This window comes from Danio aesculapii, chromosome 4 (genome assembly GCF_903798145.1).
Source record: "Danio aesculapii chromosome 4, fDanAes4.1, whole genome shotgun sequence".
Taxonomy (NCBI): domain Eukaryota; kingdom Metazoa; phylum Chordata; class Actinopteri; order Cypriniformes; family Danionidae; genus Danio; species Danio aesculapii.
This window is the reverse complement of record NC_079438.1, coordinates 11896104-11916376: the sequence shown is the minus strand read 5'-3', so window position 1 is coordinate 11916376 and position 20273 is coordinate 11896104. Positions and strand designations below refer to the sequence as shown.

Below are 20273 nucleotides of genomic sequence, written 5' to 3'. Positions count from 1 at the left end.
ATGACTTCTAGGCTGGACTACTGTAATGCACTGTTTGCTGGCTGCCCAGCATCCTCTATTAACAAACTTCAATTAGTACAAAATGCAGCTACCAGAGTTCTTACCAGGTCTAGACAATTTGATCACATCACCCCAATTTTATCCTCCTTACACTGGCTGCCTGTTAAGTTTCGTATTGAATTTAAAACATTGCTTCTTACATATAAAGCTTTAAATAATCTAGCTACTGTTTATCTAACCAATCTTCTGTCTCGCTAAAATCCAACTCGCTCTTTAAGATCTCAAAACTTAGGGCTTCTGGTAGTACCCAGAATAGCTAAGTCGAGTAAAGGAGGTCGAGCCTTCTCATTTATAGCTCCTAAACTCTGGAATAGCCTTCCTGATAACGTCCGAGGCTCAGACACACTCTCCCAATTCAAAACTAGATTAAAGACCTATCTGTTCAGTAAAGCATACACGTAGTGCACCACTTAGGGGGCTTCCACACAGGTTCTGCATCTTGTTTATATACACTATGAACAGCAGCTACGCTAATTAATTTCTTTATTCTCCATTTCCACCTGGGGAAACTCTTCCCGAGGCCCTCAGACTATGCAGAGTCACTGATTCGATCCAAGACCACTTCACTTCTGCCATTTAGTGAAGTTTTTTTTTCCCTCTCCGCTGTTGCCAATGGCTTGCATGGTTCACGATCTGTAGAGCTGTGCATCGTTGGATTTGCTCTTCAGTGTTTGGAGTCTCAGTAGTGATTATTAAACCACACTGAACTGAGCTAAACTGAACTGAACTTAAACACTACAAACTGAACTACACTGTTCCAATTTACTATGACCTTTTATGTGAAGCTGCTTTGACACAATCTACATTGTATAAGCGCTATACAAATAAAGGTGAATTGAATTGAATCACCAACCAATCAGGAACACAGTCTTTCGTCGAGGCCAGTCAGTAAAGGAAACTTGATCTTAAGCAGTTAAAGATAAGCCAAATCTCTGCTTTTGTGGTTTCTCAGGTGTGATTCTAATATCTAGTAATAAGAGCTCAAATTAATTTGGGATGGTTGTCAACTCATTTTGTACAAGCACCAGAATTGAGAACCACTGCTGTGAGGTACTCAAAATAACAAACTATCATACTCAAAATGAATTGCCTTCCTAAAGTTACTTCTCTACTTCAGTATATCCCTGTAAATATTTCTTTACAATATTTAATACAGTTTGATAAAACAGTTAGATAATTTAGTCAATTAATTTCTCTGGAACAATAAGCACCCTTGGTTGCATAGGAGTACATTGCAACAGCCAGTTGATAAAAAAGGGTTGGGGCTTCCTGAGCATTTATTTAATTATTACGCCTTCACTCTAAGACATCTCTCGCACTGGCCCATCCCTCCTGAGAGAGCTCCATCTTGATTTATGGTTGAACAAGCCATCCTACTTCCCCTACCACCACTACAATAGTTATCCATCCATTTATTCATTTTATTTTGTAAATGTGTTATTTTTGAGGCTGATCTCAAAAATATAATTTTTACTGACAGAATTTTAGGTGCAGGCTAGGACTGTCTATGCCATTTGCAGATGATGTTGTCCTTTTGGCTTCATAGTACATGGATCTTCAGCATGCAGTGGGATGGTTTGCTGTTGAGTGTGGCATGGCAGGGAAAGAAAGTCTGAAACCATGGTGCATGACTGGAAAAAAGTGGCCATCTCAAGTTTGGAGGAGAGTAATTACCCCAAATGGAGTACAAGTATGAGATTTAAAGATGGATCAGTGCAGCAGCTGCAGTAGTAGCAGTGCAGTTGACGTGATTGTCTGTTGTGGTGAAGGAGTAGAGACTAAAGGTAATGTTCTCAATTTACCACTCAATCTAGATTCCTACTCTCACCTATGGCTGAAAGGACAATATCTCAGATACAACCGGAAACATTTTACAAAGTGTTATGACCCGGTTGTTTGAGTCGCACCATAAGAGAGATGAGCTAACAAAATAGCCTCTATGCAAATTATTTATTATAAAATGTAACTCATAGAACAATCAATCAAAGCAACCAACAAATGTCTAGGGATAATAATGTAGATAAAGAACTTAGGATATAATCACAACAACACTTTAACTACATGATATAAGTAATGCAAAACAAAACCATAAGGTTAAAGAGTCAATGAGATGGCAGGTCTTGACATGAGGACTCCCGAGTAGCCACAGCGTCCTTGGGTAGCTAGCACAACAACTTTTATATACCCATTGATGAGTAATGCTGGCATCCAATCAGGATTTACCACATACTCCAATCTGGAGTCTTGGGATCATCACAGTGTATTAATATTGTAAAACTTAATACCTGTCGCTCTGCCTAAATTATAAAATATTCATCCAGTTTATGTTCTAATAAACGTAGTAAACTAGAAAGAATCTTTAACCTAAAAGTAAAGAAACTTTACTAATAAAAGATGCAGCACAGGACAATTGAATGTGCTTTCTAAACTTTAGGCCCTGGTATACTGCAAACTAACCGTCCTGGAGCTCCACCTTCTTTGATGTGCGGTGTCTTCCCAGTGATTTGTTTCTTATTCAGGGAGCTTGACAGAGAACATGATCCAAAACAACACTAGCTATATGAATACACTGGAGAGTGGAGTACAGATGTATCCGCACCTGTACAATCACTTGCAAAGAGATTTTAAGCCACAGAGGTGCTGTTTGACAGATGTTTATAAAACGGTTCTTCTCTCAGTCGCCATCATTGTGTTTACGGTAAATGTGAGGAGCGCAACACATTTACAACCCCACCTACTGCAGTGTAAGACTGCTGGAAAACAGTATACCGTCACTCAGCCTTTTCAAACATTATTCAGACATGAAATATCCTGTGCACATGAGAAAATGTATTGCTGCATTCATGTCATCTGTGCAACTTTTTTGTCCATGTGTTTCTTAAGCTGCGCCGAATGAGCGAAACTCTGCAGACACTGATCAGATCTGTACGGTTTCTCTACAGTGGTAATCCTCTTTTGTGTTTTCAGATATGTTAACTGATTAGACTTCTTGTCGCAGTGTGGACACTTGTACGGTCTCTCCAGTGTGAATCGTCTGGTGCAGTTTCAATTTTGGAGCTGTAAGAAAAGTCTTCTCATACTCAAAGCACATATACTCTTTCACACCAGTGTGGATCTTCATGTGTTCATTAAGGTTTACTGATCGGTTGAAACTCTTCCCACACTGAGTGCATGTGAATGGTCCAGTGAGGGTCTTCATGTGTTTATTAGAGTCTGATGAGTTGCTGAAACTCATCCCATGCCAAAGCTGCGGTCACACTAGAGTTTGAGCATGCAAAATTCTGTTGTACAGCACTGCGAAAACAGGAGGTCATGTTTTAATCTACGATTGGTCTCACACAGTCCAATGATGCGATTTCGCAGGTCAGAGTTCACCAAGCTTGAACTTTGCAACGCAGTGAACTGCAAAACTTGACGCACAAACTTTGTTTCCGGTTTGACGCAATTACGTCCACATGAATGGAAGTCTATAGGGAGAAAAGTCCAGTGTGACCGCGGCTTAAGTGCAAGTGAATGGTTTCTCTCCAGTGTGGATCCTCATGTGTCGTTTAAGGTGTGATGAGGATTTAACACTCTTCCCACACTGGGTGCATGTGAATGGTTTCTCTCCAGTGTGGATCCTCATGTGTTGATTAAGGGATGATGATTGGCTGAAACTCTTCCCACACTGAGTGCATGTGAATGGTTTCTCTCCAGTGTGGATCCTCATGTGTAGATTAAGGTGTGATGATTGGCTGAAACTCTTCCCACACTGGGTGCATGTGAATGGTTTCTCTCCACTGTGGATCCTCATGTGTTGATTAATGTGTGATGAGCAGTTAAAACTCTTCCCACACTGAGTGCATGTGAATAGTTTGTCTCCAGTGTGAATCATCATGTGTAGATTAAAGGATGATGATTGGCTGAAACTCTTCCCACACTGAGTGCATGTGAATGGTTTCTCTCCAGTGTGGATCCTCGTGTGTCGATTAAGGTGTGATGAGCAGTTAAAACTCTTCCCACACTGAGTGCATGTGAATGGTTTCTCTCCAGTGTGGATCATCATGTGTAGATTAAAGTTTGATGATTGGCTGAAACTCTTCCTACACTGAGTGCAAGTGAATGGTTTCTCTCCGGTGTGGATCCTCATGTGTTGATTAAGATGTGATGAGGATTTAACACTTTTCCCACACTGGGTGCATGTGAATGGTTTCTCTCCAGTGTGGATCCTCATGTGTTGATTAAGGGATGATGAATGGCTGAAACTCTTCCCACACTGGGTGCATGTGAATGGTTTATCTCTGGTGTGGATCCTCATGTGTTGATTAAGGTGTGATGAGCATTTAAAACTCCTCCCACACTGGGTGCATGTGAATGGTTTCTCTCCAGTGTGGATCATCATGTGTTGATTAAGGGTTGATGAATGGCTGAAACTCTTCCCACACTGGGTGCATGTGAATGGTTTCTCTCCAGTGTGGATCCTCATGTGTAGATTAAGGTTTGATGATTGGTTGAAACTCTTCCCACACTGAGTGCATGTGAATGGTTTCTCTCCAGTGTGTATCCTCATGTGAATGTTAAGATCGCCTTTTCTTCCAAAACTCTTTCCACACTGAGTGCAGGTGCAATAATTCTTGTCTCTTCTTTTCAAAATGCCATCAGTCTGTAAAAGAGTTTTTTCTTCAATTTTGACATGTTCCTCCTCTTTACTCCCTTCATTCTCTTCAATTAGGTCTGGGGAAAAAAAACAAAAAAAAAAATTGGTTTTCATTAAGTTTTAAAAACTCTCGGAAAAAATGGAAACATTGGCTACACATTGTAATTTTGATACACATTAAATGTAAAATAAACCAGATTATATTTTGTTTGGTCCATAAAGGCTGATTTATACTTCTGCGTCAAGTGCACGCATGTGCTACAGCACAGCCTACGTGTGAACGCATAGCCCTTGCAGTGGCATTGCTGACGTGCAGCTCTCAAAAAAAATGTAACTACACGTCGCAACGATGCGTAGCGCAAGCTCTGTGATTGGTCGGCTTGAAAGCGGTGACGAGTGTGGGCGGGACTGAGAGTCTGTTGGAGCGTTTACAAGTGTCAACTGTTTACAAGGAGCTCTAGATGGAGACTGTTGCTGTTGTTTACCTTATGGTTAAAGTTGTTGCATGCCCGCCGGTTCCTGCCTCAAAATGAGCAAGTTTGAACCACTTATACATTAAGGAATTGTTCAGAAAAAACAAAACACCAGCAAAGAAACTCAATACAGAGGAACATAAACACCTCAGTCCATTAAAACTGTGTCAATCCAGTTTTCAGAGTTTCTTACATAATTGATCATAAAAGTCATTTTAGTCATATGGATAAGACACAGATTTGAAAAGCTGTAAATGGCCTATTTTTATTCATATATATTAATAATTACAACAAAATGTTTTTCTATAATTTGTAAAAGCAGACAGGGAACGTCCTGGTTATGTACGTAACCAACATTCCCTTAATAGACGTGTGTCTGTATAAACAGACTTTGGAAGTGCTTTAGACGACCAATCACTTCTGAAGATAAGAAAACATGCCCATGAAATGCCAATTGAATTGGCGGAGCTTAGCTCCACAGCTGAAACTGATGAGCCAATTAGGGCCATATCAGTCAGCTGCAGGAGCCAGCTCATCAGAACTTGCCTGCTGAAGAGCCGATCGCTCAGCTCCCAGCTGGAGACTCAGGTGCTGTGGCAGTGGAGACGCGTCTCCGTTCCCTACTCGGAGAACGTGGGTTACGTACGTAACCAGGACGTTCCCCTTCATAAGGGAACTTCTACGTGTGTCTGTATAAACAGACTTTGGGAAAGCGCCACAGCAGCTAAGCCTGTCGTGCTTATGATGTGTAGTTTGCCAAGCCAAAGCGTGAGCGCACTGACATCACCAAGAGTGCAACCTTCCAACGTCCCCTAGGCCCAACATATTACCATTACATGGGAATAAAAGTTTTAAATCAGGGGTCGTAAGTGTGCTTTTACCTAGCTAATATAGACTAGGAATTTTGGAAATAGGATAGTACGTTTGGAAAGCGTGCCAGTCCCCGAAGGGGGAGGACGCAGCGGAGACCACCTGCTACCCTAGAAGGGGAGACCTCATGGTAAGGAGACATCTCTAATGAGGGGGAGTGCTACATATGATAAGCTAGTTAGCGGTTTAGGGAAGACACGGGACCGCCTAATAAGGGGGAACACACCGTGAAAATAATGCATATGGCATCACCAAATGGGGATGCACATAGCTGGCATCGATCCTCAATATGAGTGTAGACCAAATGGGCATACCAAGCGCACACTGAGCCATGCACTCGACTCCTCCGCTGAGTCGATGCTGGGGGCCTCGGTGGAGTTCTCTAGGGTTCGCCTGGGAAGGGGAACTTACTAGAAAAGTAGGAAAAGCGCACGCATCTCCGGGTTAGGGAGCCTGGCAAAGCAGGCGTTTGTGACACCGAGCTTAATCCCCCCCCCGATTGATTGGGATTACCCAATAACCGAGAGAAAACTGGCTCCACTCGAAGGTTAAAGGACCTCGCGAATGTGTTAGGTGTCGCCCAACCCGCAGCTCTGCAGATATCTGTGAGAGAGGCGCCGCGTGCTAACGCCCATGAGGAAGCGACACCTCTAGTAGAGTGCGCTCTCACGTTAGGGGGGCGCGGCACGCCCTGGCACTGATGAGCGAGGGCGATGGCATCAACTAACCAGTGGGCCAACCTCGGTTTTGATACGGCACTTCCCTTCTGCCAACCACCGTAACAGATAAAGAGCTGTTCACATGATCTTACATTTTGCGTTCGTTCCACGTAAAGGCGCAAAGCGCAAATGGAACAAAGCAGGGAGTGGGCTGGGCCTGCCTCCTCCGCAGGCAGTGCTTGTAGGTTCACCATCTGATCTCTAAATGGGGTGGTAGGAACCTTGGGCACATAGCCAGTTCGGGTCTCAGGACAACGTGAGAGTAACCCGGCCCGAATTCAAGGCACAATTCGCTGACCAAAAATGCCTCCAGATCCCCAACTCTCTTGAATGACGCCAATGCAATCAGCAGAGCTGTCTTTAATGACAGAGTGATACAGAATCGAGTGGCTCAAACAGATCTCTTTGCAGACCCACCAGGACTATAAAGAGATACCAAGAGGGCATGAGAGGGGGCATGGATTTAATTGCCACGCGCCTCTGAGGAATCGGATGATTAGATCATGCTTACCGAGCGTGTTGCCATCCACCGCGTCATGAGCGGAGATCGCAGCCACGTAAACCTTCAGCGTGGAGGGTGACAGCCTATGCTCCAGCTTGTCCTGAAGGAAGGTTAACACAATACTAATCTGGCAAGTTCGGGGATCTTCTCTGCGAGAAGCGCACTACTCAGAGAATAGACTAACCTGAGTGATGGTGTTAAGTACTGTGGGCGGTAAGTCACTTAAGTCCTCCGTGCTCCGTCTATGGACCACACGTGGAGGTTCCAGAGATCTGGGCGTGGGTGCCAGATGGTGCCCCGTCCCTGAGAGAGGAGGTCCTCCTTTAGGGGAATATGCCAAGGAGGGCCCGCTGCGAGGAGAGTGAGTTTTTTGCGCCCCCAGAGGGGCGCAAAAAACAAGACCTGCTCCTCGTCCTCCCTGACTTTGCACAAAGTTTGTGCGATTAGGCTCACTAGAGGAAACACATATTTGCGCGTGCTCGATGGCCAGCTGTGAGCCAGTGCATCCGTGCCGAGGGGGGCCTCGGTGAGGGAATAAAACAGCTGGCAATGTGCGTTCTCAGTGGAAACAAACAGATTGATCTGGGCTTCCCCGAAGCGCGTCCATATCAGCTGGACCGAATCGGGGTGGAGTCTCCATTCTCCTTGGGACACTAGCTGCCGTGAGAGCGCATCAGCTGCACGATTGAGCTCGCCCGGAATGTGAATGACACGCAGTGATTTCAGTTGCGTATGACTCCAAAGGAACAGACGGCGAGTGAGCTGAGACATGCAGCGAGAGCGTATACCCCCCCATACGGTTCATATAAGCCACTGTCGCCATGCTGTGCGTCCTGACCAGCAAGTGTTTCTGCTCCAGCACCAGAAAAAAGCGGCGGAGAGCCAGATATACTGCCAACAGCTCCAGACAGTTGATATGCCAATGCAGGCGGGGTCCAGACCACGAACCCGCGGCTGCATGCTCGTTGCACACGGCGAAGCCAACGCTGAAGTGGTCTTATATGAAGCAAGCCGAGCGGCATGACCGCAGATGCCATCTGCCCCAGGAGCTTCTGAAAACATTTCAGTGGGACCACTTTCTTCCTGTGGAGCTCGTTTACACAGGAATGCATTAGCCTGGCGCGCTCTTCGGAGAGGCGCGCAACCATAGCAATCGAATCCAGCTCGAGGTAAGGGATCCTCTGCACAAGGCAAAGTTTGCTCTTCTCTCGGTTGACCTGAAATCCAGTTGAGTGTGCGGATGCCCGCAAGCCGCAGTGGCGCTAGAGCACCCTCCGCGAGCTTGGACTTTGGGGAGGGGAGGACTTTGTCTTTCGAATGCAACCGGAGAAAGGGGCGGTGGCGTGGAAGAATAGAGACATGAAAATATGCGTCCTTCAGGTCTATGGCTGCAGACCAATCCTGTGGACGGACGCTCTGAAGAAAGCGTTTCTGCGTAAGCATTCTGAAAGTCATTTAGTGTAAATGACAGTTCAGTCTGCGCAGATACAGGATTGGTCTTAACCCCCCACTTTTTTTGGGCACGATGAAATACGGGCTGTAAAACCAGGACTCCATCTCGGCTGGAGGGACCTGCTCGATTGCATCCTTCGCCAGGAAGACAGCAATCTCCTCTCGCAAGACAGGGGTGCTCTCGGGGATAACCCTCGTGAAAAGGACACCCGTGAACTCGGGAGGGCGAATAGCGAACTGAATCGCATAGCCGAGTCTGACCGTCCGTATGAGCCACCGAAACGCGTTGGGCAGCGCTAACCAGGCTGGCAGATTGCGCACTAATGGCACCATCAGAGCGATCGCTGACATGCCAGCGGAGGGGCAGCTCGGGATGGGAGTGCTCATCCCGGGAAGCGATGCGTCCCGAGGAAGAGCTGAAAATAAGAGAATTTCTCTTACCTTCCTCCCTGGATCCCGCGGTGAGGCCAGAGATAGAGAAAGGAGTCCGTTCTGCTGCACTCTGAGAGCCTGAGGCGAAGGGTCCTGGTGCTGCGAGCTGGAAGGCGGAGCGTCCCAGACTGGCAGTACTCGGGTTTGCGCATCCGGAGAGAGAGGAAACTGCTCTTTTGAAAATTTGGTTGCCGCCAGCCCGGGGGCCGGCAGTGATGAGTTTAGAGTCGTTGTGGACTGACGTAATAATCCTCAGCCCCCCACCTAGGAAAGAGCAGGTCCCCTCTTCTCCAAATGGCCCGTCCCAGGGACGCTTCGCGGTCCGTTTACCGGACTTAGCAGCGCCCTGCGGCAGGGGCGTAACCTGCACGCTTTGGAAGGGATTTTTGGGCGAATCTCTCTGAGTGGAGCAGCTCTGCGGACAGAGATTGTCCGGGATAGCACGCTGGCCGCTCCATCATCAAGGGAGTTGAGAGTGGGAGCGCACAAGGACTGGGCAGAAAAAGGTTCCCTCCATGTCTGCGTGAGCTCTCTGTGTACCTCCAGGGAAGAAGAGAACGAGGGGTCTAAAAGGTTTCGCCTTCTTCGCCCCCCATGTAGCACCTGTCTAAGCGGTCCGGCCGTGGTTCTGGGGGACAAGCCATCTCCAGTCCCACGGCCGAAGCAGCCCAGGATAACACAGCTAACATGTCCGATTCCAGATCCGAAACCACACTGACAACCCCGGAGGGTGGCAGGGGGTCCGGATCTTTATCGAAGCATGTCATCCGCCCTCCAATGCAGCGATGTACATCACGTCCCTGGTGTCATCTAATGAAAGCGCGGCCAACCCGGAAGATAGACCAGCTCTCGAACTGACCGTGACATTTATTTATTTATTGTCAAAACGCAATGCAAAAGCGCCTGTTCGGCAATATTTCGGATTCAAACCAAATGCAAAAAGAGAACCTGAAAACTTTAATGAGGCAATCTGCAAACTTTGCCTGACAAAGGTGGCAGCATCTGGAGGAAACACAACTAATTTATACACGCACCTTTAACGCACCTACTTAATGTTTAACTATGGGTGGGTCGCGGGTAGATCAGATTAATAGCCATGAATACGCAACACATACTCTCATTTTAAAAATCACGCAACCATCACCTCAAAAGGTTTAATAATAAATCGTATTTTTTATTAAAATTAGTGATTTAGCAATGCTGCGCGTTAATAAGCCAACTGCAGAGTAGCAACCATCGTGGCAACCGCAGTAATCACTTTTTCCAAAGTTCAGCTGTTCTTTTTTGCACTTGATTATTATGCGTTTAATGTGTAAAAAAATCAATAATGAATAGTCCGACAAGAGTGTATCCTGTGTGTGTGCATATTTTATCACTGAAGCCGCGCTCTTCAAAAACCGAAAGTTGCTTCGTCTGTCTGGCAATATTTCGGCTTTTAATCAAATGAAAAGTTAATTTAGATGAGCCAATATTAAAAAAAATGCAGTAAAGTAACTGTGGTGTTGGGCCACACATCGAATCTGAGGTCTGATCTCATCTCTGTCGCGCTGCTTTCTTTCAGACATTGATACAGACGTCACACAAGTCAAGTCGCAAAACTGAGGCTGGTACCAGCAGACAGAACAGTTGAAGCCTTTGCGAAATCTGTCAAAATACAGCACTGAAATTAACAGGCATAAATGTCTTTGAGCCAAAAAGTCTATCTGTAGGATATCTGTAAAAGTGCAATCAGAGCCCATGTTATGTAGAAGTTGCATAGCCTAATAATTATATTGATTCTAATAAAATATAAACCAAAATAAACAATTCATTGCATTTTTCATTTGATTAAAAAAATATGGAAACGAAAAAACAAAAAAACAAAACAAAAGGTGGCTAGTTTGTATTAATGTGTTTTAATATTAATTTAAAAAATGCTTGGCCTATTTAAGCGTAACGGCTAAACATTTCGGTGCACTTCACTGACACATTTCTAAAAACAGTTCGCGGAGAGAAAAGAGAGAAAGCCTACACTCTTTATTATCTTTATATTGCCAAAGCACACACGTTTATTTTCATTGTGAGTGTACACAATAAAAACTACACACTTAACAGAATCGATTGATGTATTGATCTTATCTGTACGATCAAAACTGACAGTGTAATTCAAGTTCATTTTAGCATTAGGTTTAGAAGATTTGTCAAAACGCATATACGCGGTCTTCGACCCCTGGGTGTTAAACACCTATATGTATGACGCAGTTAATAGCCCCTTTCACACAGTAATACCTGTAAATATCTGGAAAATTTCCAGAATGACTTTACCGGTATATTCAAAAAAGCGCCGTTCACACAGGCAAGGACGTTACGGAATTTTTCCGGAAAAGACAATTCACACATCCATTCCAAAATACCGGTAAATTCTGACATCATTAACCAAAAATGACCTCTAAACGGCTGGGCTTGTATTTGTAAACATTTGACTACATTACAAACTCTGTGGATGGATCAGTATTGTGAACAACTTCGATGAAAACATATAGAGAAACACTTTTGCATGTCGAGATGTACATAATATGTGCGTGTGTGCTGGCGCTCACCAGCTGCTTCACGGGCACATGCGACCCATCAAGCAACTGAAGGAAGCAAAGCTTGAAGGTAAACAAACAACGGCTTATCATAAGCATCTTATCGATAATTATTTACACAGTTGTCATTAAGAAGGAACATGTAAACGTTATCCGGCTAACATCTAGCAGCTAAATGTGTCTGGAAAAATATTCAAAGGCTTTTATTTTCCTAAACCGTGCGGACGTGATTGCGTCTGACTGTTCTGATTGGCTAAAGTAGACGTCTCACGTCAGCACGTTCTAGACGTGCACGCGCTCTTTCCGGCAATCTTCCTTCTGCTTTTACACAGCGCAGCATTCCGGCAAATTACCGGTAATGTTACAACTTCTCTTTCCGGAAAATAGCCAGAACGAATTTACCGGTATTTTCAAAAAGGGCCTGTTTACACATACAGTCCTTTCCGGAAAATTGCCGGCAATTTTCCGGAAAGGTCTGTATGTGTGAAAGGCGCTATTATGTAAGAGTCTAATTGTTGTTGTTCTGAGATTGTATATAGAGTGGTCTACAAACTTTTTGCAAGTGTTAAAGCAGGCCTCTGTTGATGAAACTGCAAACTATCTACAGTAAACTTTCTTTTACATGAATTTCTGACTCCTGCTCTTCTTCATCTGATAGACTGGTCATTTTTGGGTTAAAACTGTTGATCCCCTACGAAGTGTATTTATGCACGCACACTATAATCTGCTGTTTTACTCCACTGAACTCCATATAAAAGACAGAAACTTTTATGAAAAGGCCTATCTAAAGGGTTAATGCTGCCAACTGATGATCAACAGTAAAAATTACACATTTTACCTCTTCCCAACAGGGAAAACACCAACTATCGGTGTTGCCAACTTAGCAATTTTGTTGCTAGATTTAGCAACTTTTCATACTACCCTAGCAACTTTTTTTTTCAAAAAGCACCTAGCAACAAATTTAGCAATTTTTAACATTCATCTGGCTACTTTTAGCAATTTTTAAAAAGTGACTCAAAAGAGCAGTGCCTGCAGGCTTCACTCAGTAGAGTAAATTGCTCAGATTGTTTTTCATAATTGTTAATTTACTAATATACGTTGACATGTATAACTGTTGGTAATTTAGGTAGCAATACATTCCAATAGTGCTATAATTGTTGTCACTTTCACAAATGTGTTAATTTCACAAGTTAAAAAGAGTAAGTAACACAAGCTGTGATTGTTTAAAAGAATGTAACTGATCATTATCAGTGTTATATTTAAAACTAAAAATTCTTATCAAAAAGTGTTTGTATTACTTTTACAAATAGTCAACTATATTTTACATGCAAATCTAAATGGACATATTTCAAACAAAGTTTTTGCTGAGATGGCCAGTCAATTTGAGAAAAAAAATTTTTTTTGTATACTACATAACGATATAGTTTTGAGTTGCAATTATGCAGTGACATCATCACACAAAGTAATATGTTAATACGAACCTATTTATTGTGCATCTGCATGCAATGGTTTAATACAATGTAATACATGGTAGGACTGCTCGATTATGGGAAAAAAATCATAATCACGATTATTTTGGTCATAATTGTAATCACGATTATTCAAAACGATTATTAGTTGAAGTCAAATATATTCGCCCTCCTGTGATAGCTATATATATTTCCCAAATTATGTTTAACAGAGGAATTTTTCACAGTATTTCCTATAATATTTTTTCTTCTGGAGAAAGATTTATTTGTTTTATTTAGGCTAGAATAAAAGCAGTTTTTAATATTTTGAAACCTATTTTAAGGTCAATATTATTAGCCCCTTTAAGCAATATATATTTTTGATTGTCTGCAGAATAAACTACTGTTATACAATGACTTGCCTAATTACACTAATTAAGCCTTTGAATGTCACTTTAAGCTGAATACTAGTATCTTGAAAAATATCTAGTAAAATATAATGTACTTGACATCATAGCAAAGATAAAAGAAATCAGTTTTTAGAAATGAGTTATTAAATCTCTTATGTTTAAAAGTGGGATGAAATTAAATCTTTGCTTTAAACAGAAATTGGGGGGAAAATATAAAGGGCCGCTAATAATTCAGAAGAGCTAATAATTCTGAATTTAACTGTATATTTGCAGTTATTTTCCCCCCTGTAAATTAGGAAAGGGAAATAAATCCAATAGAATAAAAATATGAAACAAACTGTGCTTTAAGCATCTTCACTGTAAGAAAAAAAACTTCAGCTACAAAAGTCCTTCAGTCAAGAGCAGTGAGGGATTTTCTCCATTTGTTGTTTGATTCATAATAAAAACAGGCGGCAGGGGGAATATTGCGCTGTCTTTTTAAGAACAGTGCGGCTGATTCTCAACATGTTTGTTTATTACACAAATGAGGGTTAAAATGATGAATCACTAAACACCACGCTCTGACACAAATGTGCATGTTTTTTACCAATAAAGTGCTTGCATTGAGATGCCGTTAGATGTGTGTGCTCTGCTCGTCTTCGAGGTTAAGCGCACACACTCACAGAAGCATCCGGTCTCATTCGTGCTTTTAAACATGAATGATTCGAATGTTCATCAATGAATGATGCGCATCCCGTGCTGCAAACGTTACATTACAGTACATGCTTTCAGTAATGTTCACGTGAGCTTTGCAGAGCAACAAATGTGTACAACTGGAGAGGGGGCGGTATATGATGCAATAATCGTTTATCTCGATTAATGCTTTTTCAGCATTTTCAGATGCTACATGATGACGTCACTGATATGCAAATTAATGCGTGACATCATCTGGCAACAACTAGCTACTTTTCATTGGAAATAGTTGGCAACACTGGGCTGCACTATTAATCGAATTATTATCACGATAACGATATTTGTGGCCCACGATCAACAATTAATATAGTCACGATTTTACAGTATAAACACCAAGCCATATTTTAATAAGTGGATTGTACTGCAACTATCGTCTATATTGTACTGAGTCTATATTGCAACTTCATTAACCACTTTAAAAGCCATCACAAAGTGGCTGTCATGAGTGGATTAATGAGCTCAGGAGAATTCTGCTAACTGTTGTTAGTTACACCGGGGGAAGCACATGCCAACCTAACATGCCATTCTTTTATTTCGATATTCGTGAAGTATTTGAACCAAACGCAGATGCTTTGTCATGTTGGTCGCGATACTGTTTTATAAATTATTAGTTTACTACAATAATTACACTTAGCTTTGACATCGTTCTTCACCACATGTAGCCACTCTTTTGAGCACGTTTAGCAGTCCATCTCTAAACAAATGTTTAGATTATTATTGAAGTAGTATTAGTATCTATTCCCAGTCCAGTTTTATTACAGGTTGTGTTTTTTTATAGTTTGGACTAAATTACCCTTAAAATCCTGCTCATTTAAGGCATAATTTTTCAGCAAATTATTGTTATAATAAAATCAATGAGACAGCCTACCCAGTATAAAATAACAGTAGCAGACCTAACTTTATAGCTACAGCTCGGCAGAGTCAGCACGGGTATAAAAACAGGTGGTTTTATTCCTAATGAGAATATTTATTGTTGTCAGACTTTACTTTCACATAAATACACCTGAATGAATCACTCAAAACTCACAGTGTGTGTGTGTGTGTGTAAACTCGCTTTCAGAAAAGAGAGACAGAAAGCACTTTCTGCTGTGGGGCTGCCTCTGATAAAAAATTTAAAAAACTCTTAAATAAAGAAAAGAGGTAGAGAAAGCCCAGCTGATATTGCTTTATTGATCCTGTGGGTAAGCAATAATGAACCGGTTTAAATATTTCTGCATAATGTGTTGAAAAACTACGTTTTGACGTAGAGATTCATGGCTTTGCAACAAACATTCAGGGCTGAAGCCCCAGAAGCCCAATAACCCCCTGATCAGGAATAAACACCAACCTATTTGTTGTTCAGAGTCTTCTTTTTTGATTTTGCAGGGTTCTGGATCGCTCATGTTCTCCCTGTCCTTCAATAAACTCTTCACTGGAGCCTGATGGGAATATTCCAGTGTTTATAGCTGAACAGGAGAAGAAGGAGCTTCACTGGAGGAGGAGACAATTATTCTAATTATATGCTGTTTGCATATATTAATATTTTAATGTTGTATCAGCAGCACTGGCTATATTCATGGCAACACTTGTATTAAATATTCAATATATAATTGACAATCATAACTGTTTCTGAAACATCATTAACTGTTTTATAAAACACACAAATAACAACAACAACACTGATAAAGTCTTATAAGCTCTTTCAGTCTGATCAATGATAAAAATTCCTCCAGAAAACACATTTTTAAACATTTGCCTTAAAATATTTCTTGAATAAAAACATTCTCTAATATCATTTAAAAAATATACATTCTATTAAAATATGTTTTACCATCAAAAAATTCTCACACAATTTACACAGGTTTTTTCTTCCCTGTTCAATAAATGTGTGCAAGTCTTGAGTGGCTGATTCTACATCATAGAGGTAAAGTTGGCTTTATATTGAGATATTCAGACATTCTCCATAATAATTTAGTTTCATAAAGGTATTATTTGCGAACTCTAAATAGAGAAATCATATTACTAATAACTATCAAAGTACAACATTGCTCACAGTCAAATAAACAGTGTTTATGTTGTTTTCAAGTCACACTTGCATGCTAATTTCGATAGAATATTCAAAGTAACATAGTAAACAATATAGAGACTTCTAAATGAACGTAAATATAAAATGAATATAACACCGACTTTACCTCTATCGCGAGTAACGCATTACAGAAGTGTTTACAGCATAGCATCGAGCTAAAAACAAGAGAGTATATTAGCATTGAGCACATATGTTAAAGCAGTTCGACCCGAAAGATAATTGCAGCAAATCTGCAAACGCTACAAAGGTCAGATATTATACACTTACTTTGAATATACGCACAACATCCGTAACGTAAGAGAAATTAAAGGAATTAAACAAACAGCAAAGCTCTGCACTCTTCACTCTCTGCCTGACAGACTGAGCGACAAGGGCGGGATTTTTGTCTGCACGCTGATCCGCGAAAGCTGATTGGCTGCATGTATGTGGCGCACAGCGAAAGCTGATTGGCTGCCAGTAGGCGCTCGGCAAAAGCTGATTGGCTGCCTGTTTCTCAATCAGTCTCTTGACAGCAGAGGGAAACATTTGTGGACAGAAGATTAATTTGACTTCCCTTCAGAGGAATATAACATTGTTTCTGTGCAATGCCTGATTGTACAATACCTTCAGTCAAGCCTGGCCCTAAAAAATAAATATACCTTATTTTATATTTGACTGCGCAAATCTTCTCAGTACATGTCAAACAAAGATATTCGCTCGGTTAACAATAGATCTCAGATTCCTTTACCTGTTTTCGTGAGTATATATATATTTAAGTGACAGAATGGTGGAGTTTTACATTAATTCCTCTTATATAATAAAGTTGGTGAAGTCTCTACTCATAACTGCTCGCCACTAAATCACAAACTTGCTCAATCTTATATTCTTTTCCTAAATGCTCTTTTTGTATTCAGTCTGAAGAAATATAAAGTCATTTGCTTTGGGAGTGTACTTAATATCAAGGGTTTTGCGTTGACTTTTACAGTTCTCCTAAAAATGCTTTTATCCAGGATACAATGCCTTTATATCCTGTAAAATTGTATTTTTAGTTACACTTTGAAACTAGAGCCTTCTTACTATAAATGTATTAATTGGATTTTTCTTTCTACATTTGGCATCCAGAGAATTTGATATGTATGTGAACTCTAATAATTATTGCATGGAAGACTCTTGCTTGACGAGTCTGATAAACTTACATAATATACTGTGATTTAAGTTTTGTATCATAACTTTATAATTCATAATGTATCTTCTGTGAAAAAAAGTGTTATTTCTTTGCATAATTAAAAATATATAAGTATACCCAGATAGCAATATTAATTACAGCTCAAAGACTCCAACATGTTTGCGTTTCAGGTGCTGGATCATTGCTGGGGTGCTCCCATCATCACGTTTGCATATTTGGCCGTTAACACACTTTTTTTTGTTTGTTTTTTTGTGTGAAATGCTTCCACACCTGACTAGGGCCACACAGATTTCTCTGCCTTTGTAGGGATGGCTTTATCTCTCCATTATATTAAACCCTGCAAACTGTTATGGAACTTCACATAAGACAAGAACATGGGAATGGTCAGGTACTAAAACAATAAACTTTTTAATCTGGGAAGATCAGCTAGGAAACCAGTTGTTCAGGTTGTCTTGATCATGCATTCTGAACCCCCCTCTTTGCCCTGGAACTTACCTTCTTCACCAGAGTGGCTCCGTCACATTTCTTACAGAATGTCTAAGTTGTTAATATGGTGTATCTTGTGGCTCTATATTCATGTTTGGTGTAATTTTAATTGTCTCTGTGTGATTGGTAAAGTGGTCTTAATTTCACTTTGATAAGATCTTTGCCGGATGCTCCACTCCAGAGGAAATGGTTTTCCCATCAACTCATGATCAGGCAAGGTTCTTGTTGAAGCTTTTACTGTCTTTAATTTATGTTTAATAATCAAACGTCTCCGCGTTGCGTGACACAATTTAATTACGAAATTCGTTGTCAACGCTTAAGTTAACGATTTTTAAACGATTCGTTGTTGCAGCCCTAATTTGTTTCTCATTTTATTGTTAAAAAGGCCCAAAATGACAGTTTGTTTAGTACACATACTTTTATTTGCAACAGTAAAAATTCATTCTGTGAAGTCATATGAACATTTTCACTTATGTAGGTTTACATTATGTTGTACAATATGTTCATGTGCTTAAAAGGATAGTTCACACACAAAAAAATGTAGTTCTGTCATCTTTTACTCATCCTTCACTTGTTCCAAACCTGTTTGAGTTTTATCCTTCTGTTGAACACAAACAAAGATATTTTGAAACAAGCTAGAAACCTGTAACCATTTGACTTCCATGGTATTTGTTTTTCCTACTATAGAAATCAATGGTTACATGTTTTCCAAATATCTTCTTTTATGTTCAACAGACAAAAGAACCACTAAAACTTGAGGGTGAGTAAATTTTCATTTTTGGCTGAACTATCACTTCCAGATGTTAAAACAAGCTTTCGTGTTCTCAGGGGTATTAACAACATATTTTGTAAGTTTTAAGCATTTAAAACTGGGGTCAATATTATTAGCTCTTCTTTGAGTAGAGGGCGAAAGGAGTTTCCTTCGAAGGGTAGCAGGGCGCACTCTTATGGATAGAGTGAGGAGCTCTGACACCCGGGAGGAGCTCGGAGTAGAGCCGCTGCTCCTCCACATCGAGAGAAGTCAGCTGAGGTGGCTCGGGCATCTGTTTCGGATGCCTCCTGGACGCCCACCTAGGGAGGTGTTCCAGGCATGTCCCACCGGAAGGAGGCCTCGGGGAAGAGCCAGGACACGCTGGAGGGACTATGTCTCTCGGCTGGCCTGGGAACGCCTCGGGATCCCCCCGGAGGAGCTGGAGGAAGTGTCTGGGGAGAGGGAAGTCTGGGGTTCTCTCCTAAGACTGCTGCCCCCGCGACCCGGCCCCAGAAAAGCGGCAGAAAATGAATGAATGAATGTTTGAGTAGATGTACTTATGAGAAAAGTAGGCAAACTGATTTTAAGTTGTATTGCACAGTATTTGCATTGGTTTGTTGTATTTTCAAAGCAAATTTGAATAAGCCAGCTTTACTTGTGAAGCTCTTTCCACACTGAGCACATGGAAACGGCTTCTCTCCGGTGTGAGTTCTCATGTGGTAATTGAGTGTGCTTTTACCTGTGAAACTTTTACAACACTCTGTGCATCTGTAAGGTTTCATTCCAGTGTGAATCCTCATGTGGGTGTCAAGGTTTTGTTTTTGAGGAATACTTTTCCCACACGTTATGCAAGTGAACATTCTCTCTCCAGTGTGTGTTCTCATGTGGACTTCAAGGGTGCTCTATTTTGGTTAAAACTCTTTCCACACTGATGGCAGAAGTAAGGCTTCTCCCCAGGGTGAATTATTTTGTGCGCTGCAAGGTTTCCTGCATGACAGAAGCTTTTTCCAAACTGTTGGCATGTGTCAGCTTCCGGGGTTAAAATCATTTTTGGCACGTGATCAAAATCGATGTTGTCCAAAATTGCTCCACACCCATTGTGATGCATTTTTTGAAAAAAAATCTGAGGTAGAATTGAATCGAAAGAGGGGGGCTTCATGGCCCTTTAATGCCACGTTTGCTGTAAACTGGAGTGAAGAGGAGATGGCAAGATGACATACTTTGCTAATTGTTTTCATTCATTTGTACTTTTGTCTTTGTTTTTTGCCTTTGTGCATGTCCTGAGGCTTAGCTGAAGACCTACTTGGTGACATTTTATATACGTGACAAGATGCAGAAATGCCATGTAAAAAGGGTACCTGCTGTTTGTCCAATCAGGGGCAGTGACAACGTAAATATTCAAATAATAATGTTAACCCTAGGTTTGCCAATGTAAACCATCTGTTAATGAACACCCAGGATTATTTTTTAACCCCAGGTAAAGCATGATCAGTGTGGAATGTGAT

At 41.4% G+C, this 20273-nt stretch overlaps 1 protein-coding gene across 2 annotated transcripts; it reads right to left on the bottom strand.

Annotated features, from left to right (window-relative positions):
• Window positions 1–1990: 1990 nt before the first annotated feature.
• LOC130222104 (gastrula zinc finger protein XlCGF57.1-like) lies at window positions 1991–16727 on the bottom strand. 2 transcript variants are annotated; one of them, XM_056454737.1, is made up of 3 exons: window positions 16634–16727; window positions 15629–15719; window positions 1991–4773 (listed from the first exon to the last, which is right to left on the bottom strand). In XM_056454737.1, exons 2-3 carry the CDS (start codon window positions 15681–15683, stop codon window positions 3560–3562), a joined length of 1269 nt encoding a protein of 422 aa, XP_056310712.1. In that variant the 5' UTR covers window positions 15684–15719; window positions 16634–16727; the 3' UTR covers window positions 1991–3559. The 2 variants fall into 2 exon arrangements, with proteins under 2 accessions (XP_056310712.1, XP_056310711.1); XM_056454736.1 differs by having other exon boundaries at window positions 1992–4773; window positions 15629–15771.
• Between the last annotated feature and the right edge of the window lie 3546 nt (window positions 16728–20273).